The sequence below is a fragment of the Colletotrichum phormii genome (genome assembly GCF_030913505.1).
Source record: "Colletotrichum phormii strain CBS 102054 chromosome Unknown BDP81scaffold_10, whole genome shotgun sequence".
In the NCBI taxonomy this organism is placed as follows: domain Eukaryota; kingdom Fungi; phylum Ascomycota; class Sordariomycetes; order Glomerellales; family Glomerellaceae; genus Colletotrichum; species Colletotrichum phormii.
The window spans coordinates 504959-524174 of NW_026851452.1; the positions used below are offsets into that span (position 1 = coordinate 504959).

At 53.4% G+C, this 19216-nt stretch overlaps 6 protein-coding genes across 6 annotated transcripts; 2 read left to right on the top strand and 4 right to left on the bottom strand.

Moving 5' to 3' along the window:
* Window positions 1-213: 213 nt before the first annotated feature.
* BDP81DRAFT_461029 (RlpA-like double-psi beta-barrel-protein domain-containing protein-containing protein) lies at window positions 214-936 on the bottom strand (the record flags this gene model as incomplete). The annotated part of the gene is made up of 1 exon (XM_060593715.1): window positions 214-936. The coding sequence occupies one exon, from the start codon at window positions 934-936 to the stop codon at window positions 214-216; it is 723 nt and encodes a 240-aa protein (XP_060445162.1).
* A 505-nt stretch (window positions 937-1441) lies between these two features.
* On the top strand, window positions 1442-2313 carry BDP81DRAFT_24470 (uncharacterized protein). Its single transcript, XM_060582864.1, has one exon. The coding sequence runs from the start codon at window positions 1714-1716 to the stop codon at window positions 2206-2208; it is 495 nt and encodes a 164-aa protein (XP_060445163.1). The 5' UTR covers window positions 1442-1713; the 3' UTR covers window positions 2209-2313.
* A 2293-nt stretch (window positions 2314-4606) lies between these two features.
* On the bottom strand, window positions 4607-6422 carry BDP81DRAFT_461030 (FYVE zinc finger-domain-containing protein; the record flags this gene model as incomplete). Its single annotated transcript, XM_060593716.1, has 4 exons — window positions 4607-4627; window positions 4730-5200; window positions 5254-5644; window positions 5695-6422. 4 exons carry the CDS (start codon window positions 6420-6422, stop codon window positions 4607-4609), a joined length of 1611 nt encoding a protein of 536 aa, XP_060445164.1.
* A 2239-nt stretch (window positions 6423-8661) lies between these two features.
* BDP81DRAFT_348721 (Alpha/Beta hydrolase protein) lies at window positions 8662-10611 on the bottom strand. Its single transcript, XM_060586170.1, has 2 exons — window positions 10039-10611; window positions 8662-9920 (listed from the first exon to the last, which is right to left on the bottom strand). Exons 1-2 carry the CDS (start codon window positions 10270-10272, stop codon window positions 8991-8993), a joined length of 1164 nt encoding a protein of 387 aa, XP_060445165.1. The 5' UTR covers window positions 10273-10611; the 3' UTR covers window positions 8662-8990.
* Window positions 10612-11682: 1071 nt separating this feature from the next.
* BDP81DRAFT_427829 (uncharacterized protein) lies at window positions 11683-12194 on the top strand. The gene is made up of 2 exons (XM_060590382.1): window positions 11683-11754; window positions 11844-12194. Exon 2 carries the CDS (start codon window positions 11846-11848, stop codon window positions 12050-12052), a length of 207 nt encoding a protein of 68 aa, XP_060445166.1. The 5' UTR covers window positions 11683-11754; window positions 11844-11845; the 3' UTR covers window positions 12053-12194.
* A 1083-nt stretch (window positions 12195-13277) lies between these two features.
* BDP81DRAFT_406418 (uncharacterized protein) lies at window positions 13278-16668 on the bottom strand. Its single transcript, XM_060588978.1, has 3 exons — window positions 14598-16668; window positions 14415-14539; window positions 13278-14364 (listed from the first exon to the last, which is right to left on the bottom strand). Exons 1-3 carry the CDS (start codon window positions 16338-16340, stop codon window positions 13317-13319), a joined length of 2916 nt encoding a protein of 971 aa, XP_060445167.1. The 5' UTR covers window positions 16341-16668; the 3' UTR covers window positions 13278-13316.
* Between the last annotated feature and the right edge of the window lie 2548 nt (window positions 16669-19216).

Below are 19216 nucleotides of genomic sequence, written 5' to 3' on the forward strand. Positions count from 1 at the left end.
CCGAACAATGAAGAGGGCCATCGGCCAAGTCAAATCGCGATCGGTGCATTCTGTCCCTGCAGCATGCAAAGCACACGGTGCCACAATGGGCCCGCACGCAGACGACACTCCAGACGCCCAGCCGAAGGAAACAAAAATCTCCGAACAGCGCTCGTCCTCATATGACAATCATACTTCGAATGCTCGGGTTCATAAGACTCCTGCGCTCAGGGCTTAGAAGTTGGATGACGCCTCCTTTTCGGAGTCGGCGGCGACGCTGACGCTATTCACAGTAATAGTCTTCCCTGACTCGCTCGTTACGCGAACGTCGACGGTCTCGGTTCCGAAACCGCTCGAGTTCTCGAAGAAGTTGTACGGCTGGCGTTTGGTCGCCTGCCAGGTGCTTCCGCCATCCGTGCTGACTTCAAGCTTCGCCACGGGCTCGTTGTGGTTCAGCACTTGCATGGAGAACCAGTTGGCAGAAGTGCCAGTCTTGTTGTGGAGCTTGATGGGCGAGGTGATGCCGCACTCAACAAACTCGTACGAAGTCGAAATGATGCCCTCGGAGACGGTTCCGAGCTGAGTGAAGGCGTCTTGGAAGATGTCGAGGTGGCCCTCGTCGCACTCGGGGCACTGGTCTACGACCATGGCCGTGATGCTGTTGCCGTTGGGTCCAGTGACCTTGACGCAAGCACCGCAGTGAGCGGCCGAATCCCAAGCCTGGCCTGAGAAGGCAGTGCCGTAGAGGCCGGAGGGGATGGTGTAGGTCGAGAAGGAGCATTTGCCGCCCGAGGTGTTACCGCCGTAGAAGGTCGACTTGCCCTGTTTGGTTCCACCGCTGCCGATCGGCGTCGAGGATGAAGCCGGGGTACTGGCACTGCTGCTGGTCGACGATGGGGCAGCCTGCTCCACCACGGTAGCCGAGGCCGATGCGGTTGTTGCGATGACCGATGGCATCTGGACGGGGGTCTCAACGGGCACGGAGCTTTCGACGGAGCTCTCGACGGGGGGTCCGACGGGAGTCGGTTGCACGACCGGTGCCGTCTGAATGGGGGTCATGGTCGGGCCTCCGTAGGTCGGGGTGACGTAGAAGGTGAGGACGGTTGTGCTACGCGGCTTGCAGGACTTGACGGGCTTGGCGAAGGCCATGTGAGCGGCCGAGGCGGCCAACAAGAGAATGGATTGCTTCATTGTGTCGAAGACGATGGACGTGATAACGATATGTTACGGTGAGGTTCCTAGCCAAGGAGGAACTACTGATGGGTTGCAGATTCGATTCGGACAGAGACAAGCTCGGTGTCTTTTCTTTGGATAATGACAGAACGACAGTTGGCAATATCAACAAGTGAAGGAATGACGGACCTCAAAGGGGTGCAGCAAGAGTTCCAGACCAGCGTGGATAGAGAGAGAAAGGGTCAAGACGAGCCTTCACACATAAACGGCAGGATATAAGAACCCTTTTGAGGGAACAACCCAAAGCAGGAGGGCAGGCAACCATAACACCGTTGTTATTTCGATTTAATCTTACTCAATCCTGCAGAGAGACAAGCGCCACCAACTGGACGAAAAAACAACGCGCCCGAGAGGGTTTCTCTTACTGTGCCGCCGCCGCCGCCGTCCATCCTACGGTCCTACCTTGCCAACCTGCCTCATGGGGGTTCATCCTCGCTCCTCGGGGCGGACGTGCGGACCAAACAATGCAGTCCAGAATGCAAAAAGAGGAACCACGCCTCCATGCTCCCGGCGCCGTGGTGCCGTGGGCAGGCATGCGCGCTGCTCCGTGGCGAGAGCGTGGCTCCGTGTTCATCTAAAATCGACGGGGGGTTGAAACCAGGATATCCAGCGGGGGTGGGAACCCGCGTTGAGGTCAGCCGGCGGCCCTTTCGCGCGCGAAACAATACTGTAAAAAACTTGTCAAGACGGAACGGACTGCGCCAAGAGCCCCAATTCGATGACAGTCTCGACTTTCCTTTCGTCGAGGGATGTGGACGATCAGAGGGGTTTGGTGACACCAATCTAGGGCAGAAAGCTGCAATCCCCGTTCCCCCCTTCCTCTTCTTTGTCAAGAATGGGCTTGAACTGACGTTAGACATGCTCAACTTCAAGCATACGGCGTGCCATAATACCGCTCATGATATAGCCTCCCTCCCCGAATCCCCCTCTACCCCAAACAGCCTACCCGGCCCCTTCTTTTCTTTTCCTTCCCGCATCTTGACAATAATCCGATGAACGTATAAGGGTTGATGGGGTCGTAGGTTATGGACAGCTGAGTTTCATGAAACATTGTATACCTTACGGATAGGATACATGGTATGTTTTTTGAAGCGTTGATCGGGTTCATCTAATAATTCTGTTTCGCTCCGCACTGTTCAGTGACGCAGTCATTTCTTGGGATTTTGGCTCCTGCACTGCCTACAGATTCAAAGTGCGCGAGACGGTTTAATACAAAGTACTAACGGATTGCGCGCATATAAATGCCCGTAAGCAGCGTCCACCCTTGGCGCGAGAAATTAAGACGCAGGTGAGTTGTTTTTTTCCTGCTCGGGACTTTTGACCGTTGAGGGATCCGTACACTACTAGAAAAACCGGGCAGCAGTCTGTCTGCCAGTCGGCGAGTTTAAGCAAATGGGAAGTCGGGGACTGAGCAGAAAATTTTGTCGACAACTGGAGAAAAGAAATAAGCTCATTATCGGATTTCCGGTGGGTGAATGCAGGTCGGCGACGTGTTATTGAATGACCTGGTTGGACCTTGTCGGCCCCCCAAACTTTCGATACGTTTCCTATCTCTCTCTTTCTCTCACCACAATTGGCCCCGGAAGCTTCATCTTCTTCGTTCTATCAAAATGCTACTTTTTTATGTCTTCAAAGAGTGAGTCTGAGGATCTAGAATACCTACACAGTAGTATTATCTACTTCTACCTCTTCCGTTCCCCCCCCCCTTCTTCCTCCTCGGCAAGGTCGGGCCAGTCGGCGAGGGTGGAGCCTATGGAGCATATGCCAGTGGGAAACCCCGGGGACTCGCAGCAGGGATCCTTTTTTGCGATCGTGCTGCCCTGGCATGTTCTAGATCCCTCTCCCCCTCCTCCCTTCTCCTCCCCCCCTTTTTCGAAACCCCTCGGGCCCTCGTCCTAGAGGTGGGATGTTCCCGCGTCTTGGCCAGCTATCCGGACAGATACTGAGTTGTCACTGGACAGTGGACACTACCCGTCCGTGCTTCTTAGACGCAACAGAAAAGTAGTGATTCGCTAGCACCCGTGCGTGAATGTTCAACGACGGGGGAACATCACCAGTGTATTTCCATGTTTTGGATCTTGGGGGGGGGGGGGGGAAACAGTCTCCCAAGTCCCGAGGGGCGGAAGGGGAGGAAGGGAGGGTCCGGTGAACGGATGATCACTCTGCTCAAAACGTGGTTGACGTTGAGCTAAGGATACCTACCTAGTAGGACCGGTCGAAACGTCGAAGCGAGTTTTGACACCAAAAAAAAATCCACAACTACGCTTCTACCGAGACAATGACGTCCGTCGCTTCCCCTTGGAGTCCGTACCTTGAGGTATGTAGGCATCCGTACACTTACCTGCTCGAAACCATGGGCTATTGGCAGTGTAGTGGCACAAGTGGGTTGCCTCGTAAGAAGTTGTCTTACAACATATAAACGACGCTTCGTGTTTCTTCCATCGTCTCCTTGCTCCCCACGAAAAACTCCAGCGCCTCTCTCTCTCTCAAAGTGAAACGACCGCAGTCAGGCACTTGTTTTTCAAGGGCAGACGGCCAAGTGGGTGCCACAGTAAGCTGCCGGTCAACACGGAGTTTCCTTCCTCTTATCATTACTCTATCGACACTTCTACGACCCTCATTACTACCTTTTCTCGTCACTATTGCCCTTAACGCTACTGTCCTCATAACCACTATCCTCATTGCTATCTTACCTAGATATCCCAATGAGATTACGTGGAGATCTACATAGAGAAGTAGCTCCAAAGGGTAGTAATAGTAATAAGAGAGAAAACAATAAAGGTAATACCAGAGGGTATAGTGGAGTGTTGGTAGTGGTAAAAACACTCAGATTTATGAGACAGGGGAGAAGAGCGAGACTTGAATGTGCATAGGCGGGCCAAATCGCCACAGGTAGGCATGCGTCCCATTGTTAGAAGCAAACCTAACATATCTATCTAATTTGAGTGGGTGGTATCTCCATCGAGGGGAGTGAGAGAGTGACTCTGTGCAACGACACGCCGCCTCCCCTCCCTCCATCCGTTCGCTTCAGAAGTATTTACTAGCAAAAGTATTATACCCTGGCACACTGGCTGACATGTATATGGAAAAAACAACGAGGCACTGTGAGCCATCAAGTCCACAAAAGCAAAAGCAAATACAGCCCCGACCATTCTAAATACTCACATCCGCTGACGACGACCGCTACCCAGCATCAACTCATATCATCCGTTTCGATAGCGTTGTCGCGGCGGGTACTGGTGAGATGGGATGCTGGTCGCTAAAAAAAAAACGAAAGAAAGCAAGCATCGTTAAAATGAAAGACTTGGTTAAACTGAGCGGCTCCTATGCAAACCGAAACGCCGAAAGTTCGAAGCATGCGAGAGGAGAAGTAACAAACCGACAATACGAGGTATCAATAGCCAAAACTATCATGCTGATGGACTGGGCACCGTCCAGGATGGTTGATGAACCAAGCTGAGATACAGGATCGGTGGAAACGGCAGAGGCACTCCAGTCGCGCCATGGGAACGCCCACCTCGAATTCCTCGAGGCAAATGGTGCACTCGGCCGAGTCGACACAGTCCTTTTCTGTGGCGACATAAGGGAACATACCAGTCCGGCGAACCGCCAAGGGAGGTGGCGTTCCGACTGGAGGGGTCTCTCCTGTCGGTGTACCGCCGTAAGCGCTGTGTGAAGTGATGCAGGTGTTGATGTGCGTCTCTCGCAGCTGCTCAAAATTGGGGAGGGTGCGAGAGGGCAGCTCGCGATGGCAGACCGGGCACTCGTCTTCCTCAGCTATTTGGGGCGGCGGCGGCGGCAATGCACGGTTGTAGTGAGACGATGAGGATGACGATGGACCAACGTCCAGCATAGATCGATAGCGGGATGAGCCTGGGTAGCCGGATGAGGAGGACGGGTAGTACGTCGGCGGAGTCCCTGCCATGATCCGACTTCCAGTGGACTGGTAGTGTCCGCGAGAGCTCGAGGGACCGCCGGAGCCGGAATGCTGCATAAGTTAGCATGCGTATTAATGGCAAGTGGGCCCAGGTTCACTCTTACCGTAATGCTTCTAGACCTTGCATAGGTCTCCGGGGAGGGGCTCGATGTGAAGTAGCCGGAAAAGCGCGAGGGCGGGGGCGCGTTGCTGGACATTGTGCTAATGCTGCTTTGCGATCTATAATGCGATCCTCGTGGAGACAGTTGGGAAGGCGAGCCAGGTGGCTGCTGCGGCGGTGTGGTGTTTGGGTCTGGGACGCATGGGTTGCATAAACGGACGCGCTCTCCTCCACCAAGGCTGCTGAAATCTGCATATCCTCCCTCACCACTGATGAGGGAAGATGGGTATCTCTGGGCCGCCAGTCGCGGTTGTCCTGGCGCTTGAACAATGTACTGGTAGGGAATAGTGATCCTATGAGGCGAGCATGCGTTACAAACGACTCTTCCGCATTTCCTGGAACTTATTAGCAACTATGTCACACGATCCCCTCGACTTCTGCGTACCTGCAGTGATGTTTCCTAACAAATATGCTAAATTGTACGTTGCAAATCGGACAAAGAACGACCTCTGCGTCTGGTTGCCACCGCGGTACGACGAACTCGGGAGGGCCGCTTCTCTCTTCAGACACTCGTTGGCCGCGCAAAGGAGGCTGAACAGCACTCGAGGAACTTGCCCGTCTAGGTGGTGGCGGAGGCGGCGTATCGTGAGATCGACTGGATAGTAGAGCTGGACGCAGAGGTAAGTCGTGTGACGATGCGTTTGCCGCTTGCGATGTGACCAAGCTCGAAGATCTTTCCGGTGGGACAAACTCTCCTGTTGGCGTTGCAGGTGTTGCAGTCGGGGGGAGAGGTTGAGAAGTCTCTGAAAGTCGAGAACTCAAAGGGGTTGGTGGTGCCGGTGCGGCTTCCTCGGGATCCTGAGACTCATCAGGCCCTTCAGTATCCCGTGCTGAGGTTGCCTGTGCTGAATCTACTGGTTCTGTCTGTCGCCCCGTATTCGTCTCCTCGGGCCCGGGCGCAAAGCTTGGTGCTGGGACCGGCTCTGGAGTATCTTCAGGCACGGGAGAATCGACAGTGTGTAGCCTCGCGCTTGATGAACTTTCGGCCCTATCGTCGCCCGTCTGATGCTGCACTGCGGGCTCCTCCTCAGCCTCACTGTCGTTGGCCTCGTCGTCAGAGAGATGCCTCTCGACTACATGCGTAGGGCAGTCGAAGAAGCGGGAACATTCCATATCATGGTATCGAGACGTCCGCCAGCGACATTCTCCCTGTTCGGAAGAGTCGTCTGAAGCATCACTCCCGATGTGGGAGCTGCCCGATATCGATTCTCCTGCATCGTCGAGCAGGCGGTGATGATCATCGAGGGAAGCTGGAGCAGCTCCACCATCTGGGCTTGCCATCTTAGATCGTTTGCATCGTCTCCGGCGACTCTATCGGTATGTACGGTCGCGGTGGTGGTTCTTTTGTCTCGAGATAAAGCTCGTCGTTAAAGGTTCCGCATCAATCAGTCGATGTCGCGAGCGAGTCGTGGACGAACGACAGTCAGGCTGTTGGCCAGTGATAAGTCAGCATGACGAAACAAGAGTCAATATCCGAGATGGTGGGGTCTAATGTTACCTGAACTCAGTTAACCAACGGCGGTCGGGTGCATTTGCGCCTCGGTTTCTGTCGACGGCGAGGCGATTAATATGCAGAATATGCAGGAAACTCCCAGGTGATGGATGGAACAGGAATATTTGGAGGGGCAAGTCGAGGCACACGAGCATGAGCACATGCACCTCTTGGAGCCACCCTAGTAGGGAGGTCCACGGTTGGATGCTTATCGCGGCCTAGACCTTTTTCCTCGTCTTATCGCGCGATTGGCGCCAGCTATTAGATGTGGCGCGGGGAACGACCCATTCTTGCCATTCCAGGCGAACAGGGATCGCCACGGTGGCTGGGGTCTCCCAGCTTAGCTAATTTCACTGCAGCTTCACTTTCTTTGCCAACTTCATCAACATCGAATACAATTTGTTGCATCTTCAGTAGCACATTATTTCAGACACTTTTTTATGCAATCTCAATATTGAATTGGGAAACCACAATACCGTCGTCATCATCGCCCTTACCTCAAAACTTTTGAGACAGACGCGCGTATTTTCAACGAGCATCCTCAAGCTTATGCGCGTGCTTGCAGGAACCGTTGATAGCGCAAGGCTAGTGATATAAAGCTTATCTCTCTAACCCCGGGTCTAAGTCGATTGTCATATTGTACCTTTCACAAGTACTCGATTGAGTGCGAATATTTCGGTTGCAAACGAAGCAGCGACAATACCACTTCATGGCGTTGAGCCTTAACTAATCGACAGAAGTCTGTCCCAATAGTGTTGTTGATATCGATGCCTTACTCTACCTTACTCTATAGGAAACGACATCCATACGATAGTCCAAGAACGTTCAGAATAGCCGCTTCAATATGTCTTGGTCTGGGACCCATCGCCGAACCTCCATTGGTATCGATCTGCTAATGAGCGACCGAATGACGAAGGAGAGGCGACGGAGTATTTGAGGTCTCATTGAAGCTCCGTGGTTGCCTACCTGAGGTAAGTAGGCAGCAACGTCCATTTCGAGGCGCAAATTTTGCTAGGACCAGAGGCTGACAGAGTAGGGGGTTATAGGTCACCGATTCGAAGGAAGCAGCACTTCCCGGTGCGGTACGAATCGGCCGGGGCCACGTAGCCTGGTGGTTAAACTGGTGATGAAGAAACTGGGACGCTGGTTTTTCGTACGTATAGGGTTCGAATCCTATACCGAGCTTTTTTGTTTATTTTCTTTGCGTATTCCCTAGGCTGGATGGTATATATATAGGTCACGAGTTTAAGGGAATGAGCAATCCTCGGGGGTCAAATACGTATCCCCGGGGCCACGTAGCTGAGTGGTTAAACATGCATGAAAACCAGTGGAGTTTTTGTAGGTACAGGATTCGTGCAATGCGTTCGAATCCTGTTCTGTACTGAGCTTTTTTGTCTTTTTTGTATTGACTTGCCTATGCTAAATTGGGCGTACCCTATTTATCACTTTGATGATAAACTTTCTCCTGGTTCTACGGGAAGTTTCCAAATTGATTGGGTTTTCATTTGTACAAGCAAGCACAGCGAAGACGCGAAGTCAACATTCGTAAGCATCGAGGTAACAAAGATGTGTTCCCTTAACCTATACCGTTGCTAGGGATGTTTAGCACGTAGCCACAAGTGTAGCACATTGAAATGAAAATCGTTGAAGCAGTCAGTACAAATCCCACATCCGTCTGACTACCTTGCCTAGATATGAAGGTGGAAGTTCTACAACTTGTCTAAAAGGGCAGAATCAGCATACCCAAGAGCAGGCCGAATGCAGTCAATTTCCAAGAGACAAGCATACATATATGCGTCTTGTCGCATGTTCTTGCGACCTAGCTCACGAATCTCAATCAGTTTGACTTCTCTACAGAATGTGCTGTGGAGAAATACCAGTAAGCTTGAAAGAAAAATCTCATAGGCTCCAAGCATGCTACCAGTCAGCGAACAGATGGAGGCACCTGCAGGCAAGCAATACGCTATCCTGATGCTGCTTATGGTTACACACAGGATTCCACCATTTCAACATCTCTTGGTAGTCAAAGGTTGAGAATGGATCCTGCCAATCAATAGTATTATCCAGGAGTAGGAGCAAGAAAATGGTATCGTTTCTAGGAGTCTTATCAATAATGCATGTCATGACCTGTCTACACCCATCTTCGTCTAGGGCTCTTCTAGCCGCTCGTGGATCTCCTCGTCATTACTTCATAACTGCACCTTCATACCCCAGAAAGCGTCCAACTCGCGCATAATGTACTCCGTCTTGGTCATCACAAAGTCGTGACCCCCAGGAAGGACCTTCCACATCACATTCTCCTCGCCACCCAACAACGGCAATCCATCCTTGGCATAGTGACCAACATCAATAACCTCGTCCGTCTTCCCGATAAAGACCGCCGTGGTCCCCTTCTTCCTCTGACCCAGGACCCGCCACGTCTCGTGCTGCCCCGTAAGCGGAGCCCACCGCACACACGACATAAAGGCCTTTACGAACCCCTCGTGGTGCGCAACCATCCAGGGAACGTATTCGCGCACTTTCCGCTCGACCTTCTGATCCTCTCCGCTGCCGTGCGGCCCAGACACCTCGGCGGCCGCAACGTCAACAACCTTCTCGACCGGATCCTCGTCCTCCTCGACAGCATTAGACCGCTTACTCGCCAACGGCTTCTGCAACCTCTTCCTCGTGACAGCAGCGAGGATTCTCTCAGGCACAAGACCAGACTGGAACGTAATCTGCGCCAACACGCCAAAGTTCTCGGCGCGGATGAGGCCCGCGGGCGCGAGCAGAACGAGGCTCTCCACCACGTGCGGGAACGCCGCTGCAAAAGAAGCTGCGACGGCGCCGCCGAGGGAGTAGCCCACGACGCGGACGGCGTCGGTGCCGGACCAGGCGAGCGGGGAGGAGGCGAGGGCGAGCAGGACCTGGGTGGTGTACAGGCGGGTGTCGTGCGGGAGGTCGCCGACGCCGTCGGAGAAGCCGCGGCCAAAGAGGTCGAAGAGCATAACGCGGCAGCCGCGGGCGGCGAGGGCGTGGGCGATGGGGCCGAGGGTCATGCAGGAGGTGCTGATGCCGTGGATGAGAACTACCTTGGGCCCGGTGGTTGAGCCCCATTCGTAGACGCGGATCGTGCCGTACTGGAGAAGGGTGTTAGTCGTTTCAGTCGGGACTAGAGACAGCATCCCCCTATGAGAGAGAGAGAGAGAGAGAGAGAGAGAGAGAGAGAGAGAGATGGGCGCCAAGGGGATCTCTTACAGGCGTGTCCACGTCCCGGGCGCCAGGAAAGTAGTCTGGATGGTAAGGAAGCTTCTTGACCTCATCGCTTGTGAGTGTGAGGATCTTGGTCTTGAGGGGGTTAGGGATTGCGGTGCCCCAGTTTGGGTAGAGACCGAGTCGCGCAAGGGACAGGAAGGAGAGCGTCGCGACGACGGTTGTGGCCACGATCGCCGCCGTCTTTGGCTCGATGGAGGCGCTGAATAAGGATTCCATCTTGCGAGTAAGTGGGTGGTGCGGGAGCGACAACTCCTAGAGCCTGGGCTTTCGTGATCCGTTGATGATGTATATGCCGGATACCACGGATCGCAAAACGAGCGGTGGATCCTAGTGCGCGCGGAACTCTGGGCAGATTCCTAGCCAGAGAGCTCTAGATTTGTTTTCGCCGCCGTCCTTCTGAGTATTCATTCACAAAATAGGAACGGTTGTGCGAGCAACGAAAGCTTCAACGGAGCGCGTCGTTTAGGAATCTCGAAAAGTAAAGGATGACGTTGGTGAGGCTGAGCCGAGACTTGTCGTCGGTGTTCGGTGCCCCGGTTGTACGGCGGGAGTCGCGCGTTGGTGGAAAGATCGGCGTCATTTTTTTTTCTTTTCCTTTCGCGAATCAACAAACTACCTAGATCGGGCCCGGGGAGGGTCCCCTGGCACTCTGGCCACGAGGGCTCCGCAGCGGCCGGATCCTTATCGCTGGCCCCACGTGGTCCTGTCAAAAGTGGAGACGACGTTCCCGGCTGGCAGGTAACGGTCGGCACGGGATCTGTTCGGGAGAGGTAGAGAGAGAGGGCCGTCCGACTTGGCCGCGTACGTATTAGAACGCCTCTGTGGTCACACTCGAGTTCATGAGCTTTGAGCTTCATCTATGGTGATGGGATCCGACATGATCTAAGGTCTATGAGTCTTTTAAGTTAGCACCTGTCGTCAAGTGCAGGACTGCCAAAGCCCGTTTTCGGCAGCATTGGAGGCGGCTCGGCTCGGGATGTGTATAAACTAGATATCCCGACGATACGATGGGTAATAAAGTCTGCACGCAACCCATGGTACTTATAGTACGATGTATAAGTTCTAAAGCCCATCCACTTTTTGGCTCGAAATTCAATGTGAGTTACATTCCGCAGCGTTGACAGTCTTTCTCGTCACATCAACCTCCTATACTATTTTTTATGTTGAATACCAGCATACGACCAAATTACCGCTAGTGATCGAATGAATTAGGTAGCCTTCCCTTCCTCACATAAGTGATTTCTTTCTCTCGAGAACGTGTCAACTTCTCCAGGTCTACAAGTTTGGAAACCCAGCTTCGTCAACATCAACTCAAAAGAAAGTTGCAATCTTGATGTTACGCATCAAGTCTCCAAGGCAAGGGTAGTTGCTCAAAACCGAACCCGAACGTCGGGTCGTGTCGCGTTACGTAGAGTATCATCAAGTCGCAAGCCAAGCAGCCCCCCTCCCAGCCCTCCCATCAGCAAGGGGTTATCATATTCTACGCATATCACTTGAGGTACTTTCACTCGACGTAAATGCTCCGAAACGACTATACCATTCATCCCCCCCTCCCCCTTTGGCGAATGCACATCCACCGCCAAAAAAAAAAAAAAAAAAAAAAAAAAAAAAAAAAAAAAACCACCCATCGAACTTGCGGTAGTATTCATCCGAAGCACGCATACGTGGGTAACTGCTCACTACCTGCTATGTTTTAAGGTGAGAAATTCTTCAGCCGATACTCCGTACTACTAGTGTATCTACTCCACCCACACACGCTCTCTACTAACAAACAGCCTTGTCTCAAGAAATGAACGGATCCACGGGCGCAGTTACGACTGACAAGTTTTTTTTTTTTTTACCTACCTTACGCACAAGCCCCATTCATCATCAGCATCAGCATCAGGACATTTCGGTATCCCGCAATCGCAAACACGATTCCATTCTAGAACCGGTAAGAAACCCCCCCTCAATCCCTCTATGCTCGTCCCTGTCGTTCGGCCAGGGGGTGGGATGAAAAGTGTGAGCCTTGAGCTTTGACCTTTTTTTTTTCCTTTCTCCCTCTCCAGAATTTCAGGTACGGAGTACGTGCGGATATTCCAACGTACGTGCGCAGTATCCGTACCTCATGCATCTTTGGTTACTTACGGATACTGCGTGCAAGATCATCACCCCCCCCCCCCCCCCATGACGTTCGGGTCGGGTATCGAACCAAGCAAGACGCAACAAAAATGGGGTGTTTCCTCCTGTGTGCTATGATCTCATGGTTCATAACACGCAAGCCCCAACCATGGTTACTCTTTCTTTACCTTGGGGGGCCTGGGCAGACAGAACTTCGGTTGGAAATTCCCTTCTTCAACGAATCCAGGAACCTAAACATGGGAAGGGGAATAGCAACGGGCCAACGGGCCAATGGGCCAATGAATGCATGAACTTCCGAATTCGGTTTCGCATTCTCTCATGGGAATGCCTGCCAAGCTCGGGTTACGAAAAAGATGGCATATGCGAAGGTACACGTCAACTTTTGCCGGGAAACCCCAATTGCAACACAAAAAGAAAAAAGGTGGCCAGTCACCACCACACTGACGACTCAAGAAGCGCACATCAGCCGCGCACTCCTCGCTACAATTCCGCGCTTCAATGTACTCTGATGAATCTGAGCCGATGGACGCCGGGATACCCCCCAAACGGAGGTGTCCGACTCGTTGATGCTTGACGCAGCCACGGCTGCAAATCCGTGGCTCAACTTGCTGGCCTTGAACACTCAATACGGCATCATCTTTCTGCAAGACTGTGAATTGCAGCATTGAACCATGCTGAACTTCACATGGTGGGGCTAGTCCGATAGAAGTTTCAAGGCCACCATGTCGGAAGGGGGACGTCCGTCTGTTCTATGCGATTGGTACCTTTGTTAGTCGTCCAAAGAGGAGCTCCGAATGGTGAGCTTAATTGCTCTTCCGGATAGCAACCGAGTACACCGATGACGAGAGAGAAGAGACGATATGTAATTCAGCTAGCTCAAGGCTAGACATATTGGTATTGTAGGCAATATAGATTGATGCGATTCCAGAAGCTGGCTTTGAGCACAGTACTCCTTTTGGAAGAAGCCGCAAACAGGTACTTTTTTGATACATGGGTATACAACCAACCGCCGTTTACCTCTAGACGCCCTTCGTGAAGTAAAAAAAAAAAAAAACAAAAACAAAAAAAGAAAAAGAAAAAAAAGGGGGGGGGGGGGGGGTTGGCAAAATATGCTCGTGATAAATAGCAACAACAAATCATCATGACATGCCGACTGCCCAGGCAGCATGGCCTAGCTGCTTGATCAGCAGGCACAGATTCTCGACAATGGGCGGGTGAAGATCTGCCGATTCCCGGAAGTTGGCCCGGAGCACTTCCTGGGCCACTTCCATGCACGCCTTGGGATCGTCGAGCGACGCCTCGGTGGCGCCGGCCCTGCTCATGGGTCCCAAAATCACCGGTCGCCCTTGGTTGAAGCCAATAAATCGGTGCACCAGGTTCGACTCGGTGCCGTCCAGGACCACCTTCTCCTGCTCGTACCCCTGCACCGGCGTCTTCCCGGTTCCGCTCGTCTTGGCGACCACCCCGTAGGTCCAACACGCCAGAGCCGCATGGTGGACGGCAATGGCGTAAAAGTCTTTGAGATGACCCTGGGGGAACATCTTGGCCTGACGCAGGATCTGGCCCGCGTGCCAGAGTGACTGGCGCGCCTCGGCGCTCTGCGACCACTCGCACAGGTCACCGAATACCCGACGCGCCTGGTCCTCGCCTTCCTTGCCAGAGAAGAGCTGTAAATCGTTGAGAGAGAGGTGTAGGTTCATCATGAGGAGATGGAGCACCAGACTCTCCTGCGTCGACAGCATCTCGTGCCAGTCGGATGTGACCAGCAGGAAGCCCTGCAGGTCTTTGCACAGCTCCGCATGCCTGGAGCGCAGTACCTCCTCAGACTTCCCTCCAGAGTTGTTCAGCCAAGTCCGGGTGCGCAAGACGGAACACAGCTGGAGATACTCGAGAATGAGCGCCCAGTAGCCATGCAGGTATATCGAGATTGCAAATTGCAGATCCAGTCGCTGGCGGTTCGTCGCCAACAGACTAATATCTCGGAGGAGATCGCCGATGGAAGGTGGTCGTTTGCTCTGTCCGTTTGTTCGCTCGAGATAGTGCATTTTCCATTCGGCCGCTGTCTTCGCAAACCACAGCTCCTTTGCTTCAGGGAGGGGCAGGGTGAGTTCCGAGTACGACATGGAGGGGTTGGTGAATGTTGTCATGGAGGTCTGAGCGTCTCGCACGAAGCAGTGGAAAAGTAGTCTAAATGCGTTAGCACAAGGATATCCCGGACCTTGGGTCTATAAGCTTACCTCTTCCACGACTCACGCTCGCACCAGGCCCTCCATTTTTTCTCCAAAACATCGCCTTCGTCCGACACATTGACCTCTACCATGGGGTACGATGCTCGCTGGAATTTGCCGCGATATCTCATCATCTATGCAAAGCATTAGCGACCAGGCTGTGGGAGACCGAAGCTCGAAATAGCTACTTGCCGTAGTAGGAATCATGAGATGACATTCGGCGATCTCCATCTTGCGTCGGTTGCCGCTCCAAAGACCAATGTCTTGGCCCAGGATCAGAGTCTGCACAAGGCCGAGATTTTTGATCGAAGTGTTGGCATCCTCGAACCTTGCCGGGATGGTAACTCGGACCGCTTCCTGGAGAGCAAACCCAAACTTGCGCAAGGTTTGCACCGGAGTTAGGGTAGCCCCAGCTGAAGCTGCCACAGCTAGCCATTCTGGCCACTGGGCGTTCATGGAGAACGAGCCGTGGTGAATCCATTGTGACGTCTGGCAGAAATGTTGCGCGAGGAAGATGTGGATAAGGCTGTCCATGACCTCGAGGGATGGAAACGAGGATGCGACTCGGCTCATGATGTTGTCGTTTTTGCAGGTCGACAGCACGATCGCCAAGATTTGATCCCGGCCTGACTGGTCCAGCTTGTCCCTGACGATCCTCGCGTGCTTCTTCCTGCTTTCGTTAAAGACAGCGCTGCTTGTGTCGTCGGATGGTACGGAGAAGTTTGGGTGCTCTAAGTAGCCTGAGTCGAGCTTGTTGGGTGCCCATTGCCATGGCGACTCGGTCCAGACCTTGACGAGTGTTTGGCGCATTTGAACCAAATCGATGGAGTCGTCGGTCCGAGGCGTGAGGCTTTGGTTGGATCCGGTGTTTCCCATGCCGTCCATGTTCCAATGATCCAGGAGGCCAAAGTCCACTTCGTTCAGTTCGAGATTCGAGTTGTCGCAAAAGTCCAGGACAGCTAGACCCTGCGCTTCCGCCATGCGTGATGCATCCATCTCTCCTGTGTAGATAACATTTTGGAGGAAATCTGAGAATGGCAAAGTCATGTCCTGCTGGTTGCCGATTTCGTAGTTGACAGGCATACCGGACGCGTTGACTTGTCCCATGGTATTTTCTGTTGTTGGTATGCGGCCTGATTCCGACTTGATGGTATGAGCAGGTCCCAGCTGGCCACCATCGTCTCTGGGTGGTAGCATGGCATGCTGAGGACCCTGTTGGTATGCCGTTGAAGGGCTGCTATCATAGGCAGACTGTGAAGGAGACGTGGCAAGAGATCCGGGCGTTGATGTTGTCTGGTGCGGATTCCCCGAGAGGTGAAGCAAGTGCATGGTCGCAGCTGAGCCGGCTTCGGTGGAGGAGTACTCGCAGTTCAGGTTGCGATTTCGACAACGCGTGCATGGCTTCTGCTCCTCACACTTGACACGAGCCGTGGCACAAGGTCTGCAGGCGTGAGAGACACGGCCGGCACCGGGCGAGGTATCGGTGCGACGTCTCTTTTTGTTGGGGTCATTGTCGTTCTCGTGATTGGTGACATGCCGCTTGAGGAGATCTTGGCGCGCAAAGGCTTTGCCGCATATCTGACACGCGAATCGCTTCCCAAGAGTGTGCGTCTGGATGTGACGCGCGAGATGCTCAGGTCGAGAATACCGGCGTTGGCAGTGAGCACACTGGTACAGACTGGCGGTAGCGGCGTGGCTCTGGGTGCCGCCCGGGGTAGATGTGGGATAGGGAGATTGAGCTGTTGGTATAGGTGAAGGGGAGACGGATTGTGAGGGACCATTGGGGTTGTATGAAGGTGCCGAGACAACTATTGTGGCATTCGGAGAAGGACCGGAGGCGAGAGGGTTGGCGTTACTGTTGGAAGCAGTAACCCGCTGGTCATCGGTACCAACGCCCCGGGTTGGCATCATGTTGTGGTGACCACCGTCCATCATGATGTTGTGTTAGTGACGTCGGGGCGGGTCCGGCAATCGGCCGCGAAAAGGCCAACGGCGCCGGACGGAGCGGTGGTAAAACCGTAAGCGGTCGGAAGAAGATGGTTGGCTGCTAACGGCAGCGTGCGACGGCTGTGTCGGCAAGCAGGACGGGAGGTAGGGGGAACAAAGAATGTTGTGAAGGCAAAAAAGTTTTGCAAACCTGGCCTCAGGAAGGATAGATCCGATGTGTGAGGTTGTCGGGAGAGGGAGATGAAAAAGGAAATATGAGCCAAGGGCGGCGGACCAGGTGCAGAAGCTTAGTAGGTAGGTAGTAGGTTAGGTTAAGAGCTTGGTGCGGTGCGGTGCGGTGCGGTGCGGTGCGGTGCTGTGCGGTGCTGTGTGTGGCCGGTGGGTGCAAGCCAAATAATAACTGAGTTAGAGCGAAAGCGTGCGGCTGCAGCCAAGACCACAAAACTGGGGGGCAAGAACTTGTCTCGTCTTTTCTTGGGAACGTTGAGGGCTTTTAGCTCAAACTTGACTTGTCTTGTTGCCGAGAGTCTTGAATTGACTTGAGGTAAGTTGAGACTTGAATTGAGCTCGGGGAGAAGCCGTAGTAGTAGTAGTAGAACAAGTACAAGTAGGTGGTAGTTAATCGTAGCCAAGCCAAGGCCAAGTCAAAGTAAAGTAAAAGCAAGGTCAGGTAAGGTAGACACAGGTGTATAGATAGCGGTAAATGTACTTCCATGTGAAGTAATGGAGACAAGGTTGGGTTGGCTCTTGGGCAAGGGGAAAGAATAGCTTGGTGGACGGTGAAGGACTGTGGACATCCTTGGTCCATGAAGGCTCACTCAGGACGCAGGTAGGCTGTGGGCGGGACTGAGTCTCCTCTAAAAAAGAGAAGGTACGTACTCCGCTCGTACTTTGTCCGTCGAAATAAGCCTGGTTGTATCCGTAAAAGCCCAGTTGCTGGAGTGAGTGTGTCTGTGAGGCGCATTGAGCAACGCAGACGTGGATGGGAAAGCCGTGGATATTGGGGGCGGCGCTATGCAGTACGGTGTACGGAGTAATGTACAAAGTACCTTCAACACCTTACTGCGAGGTACGCGGTAGGGTGCCAGCTGCGGTTCTCAAGCGGGACGAAAAAAGAAGGCCAACCTGGAGACCTCAAGGACCTGGTGGTAAGGTGCCGCGTCAGTTCAATCACGGTACTATTCGTGGTATTATCTCAACGCCACATTGTAGTACGTCGGCCGCTGGTGATGAGTATATTGGCTTGACGGCCAAACACGTCGAATGCGAGGGCCGCCCTAGAGGAACCAAAGACAGCGATCGGGGGTGGCCTCGTCATCCTCTGGCCGGCGCTGGACCTCAAAGGGGAAAGGCTCGAGCTGCCAGAGCTTCGAAACCCAAAACTCGGGCGTTGGTTGCATTTGGTGGAACGACCAGGTCTGGAGTTATGCAGGGCGACTGGAGAATGAGACCCAGACCTATATCCCCGGCCGAGGCGACGCGCAAGGGTCCATTGACGGCCGAGCACTGAGACGACGACGTCGCGGCTTTTCCGCGAAGACGGTAGGTGCTATTGAGGTGTCTTGAGCTGATGCTGCCATTCCTAGGTGTATCCGTAGGTAGGTGATGTAAAACAAGAGCCCGGCCTGGCCTCGACTAGGTAGACTGTTGTATTATCCGTACCTAGTGCGGTATGAGTTGGATGTGTGTGTGTGTGTGTGCGTGTTCAAGTGTTGTGACCATGCCTTAAAAGATCCGAAGAAGCTCCCCCTGTTCTGCTCTTGCATATCGACGACGACAACATCAGCCGGCAGATGGCATCGCAGTAGACCAGATGGATAGCCTTGAGCGCCCAGGACACACACACACACACACACACACACACACACACACACATACGGATACATACACCAGCCCAAACCCCATGATGAAGCAGTCTGAGGCTGAAAATAATGGCCAACATCATCAGACGATGCTAGCCGATGCTTCACAAGACAAGAGGGCGAGGCTTCTTGGTGTAATTGTGGGCCAGGATGTCATATCCCGCACGCGCACGCGTTCCTCCAGAAAGATCCCGAGCCGACAAAGTCAGCCCGTCTAGTGGATAACGTACCTAGGTGAGCCGATGGAGCCATTCATATGGGAGCAATCGGACATCCTGGCAGTCGCTCGAAACAGTTGATGAACATGTTGCCAATGCTGGCCACAAACCCCGTTGACCAAAGTCCCGATGCGAATTGGTTTGAGACGTGCAGAACGCATGGTATCCGGATGCTGCATTGCATTTCCAGTCCTGGCCTCTTTATCCATCTCTCGACCTCGTGGGCGGCCTTGTTCGGAGCGCTCCGGCTGTCCCTTTTTTTGCTCAAAGGCAATCGATGTCCAAGATCTTGGTAGGGGCGAGTCATCGATTTGCGCTGCCGATCGGGTCGGCTCAGACACTTGCCAAAAGGTCAATTGACCCCGTCTGCTTGACTCGCGACGAACGTGACCGAATGCCTTGCCGGCTTGGCCAGACAAACTGCGGCGGTCTTTTTCGCATATTCACAGTGACAACTGACTTGACGGGATTGACCGGATTCACCGCCGCACAAGATGGAATCCCAAGTCTCCATGAGGATGCGTCTTAGCCGGGAAAAGCAAATTGACGAGTGGAGTGAGGAATCGAGACGGCGGAAACTTCCTCTCCGCTCGCCGTGGACGGAGAGGCAAAGCCCTGCAAGATGCAGCTCGGTGTAGCGTGATGGGATGGATGATGACTTGCCAGGCGCAGGAGCTGGCGCAAGAAGATACTGCGTCTACGACTGCGGTTAGTATCCGCAGACAAGGTACAGATACCTTTTGGATCTTGGTCCCTGTTCTAGTCGAGGAGGTACTTGGATACT

Excerpts from the sequence above, each read along its gene's own strand:
- BDP81DRAFT_24470 (XM_060582864.1), top strand. The coding sequence starts at position 1,714 with ATGCTCCCGGCGCCGTGGTGCCGTGGGCAGGCATGCGCGCTGCTCCGT.
- BDP81DRAFT_348721 (XM_060586170.1), bottom strand. The coding sequence starts at position 10,272 with ATGGAATCCTTATTCAGCGCCTCCATCGAGCCAAAGACGGCGGCGATC. Across the intron at positions 9,921-10,038 it reads CCCGGGACGTGGACACGCCT|TACGGCACGATCCGCGTCTA; the intron begins GTAAGAGATCCC and ends ACCCTTCTCCAG.
- BDP81DRAFT_427829 (XM_060590382.1), top strand. The coding sequence starts at position 11,846 with ATGAACGGATCCACGGGCGCAGTTACGACTGACAAGTTTTTTTTTTTT.
- BDP81DRAFT_406418 (XM_060588978.1), bottom strand. The coding sequence starts at position 16,340 with ATGATGGACGGTGGTCACCACAACATGATGCCAACCCGGGGCGTTGGT. Across the intron at positions 14,540-14,597 it reads ATCTCATGATTCCTACTACG|ATGATGAGATATCGCGGCAA; the intron begins GCAAGTAGCTAT and ends TGCTTTGCATAG. Across the intron at positions 14,365-14,414 it reads GAGCGTGAGTCGTGGAAGAG|ACTACTTTTCCACTGCTTCG; the intron begins GTAAGCTTATAG and ends TAACGCATTTAG.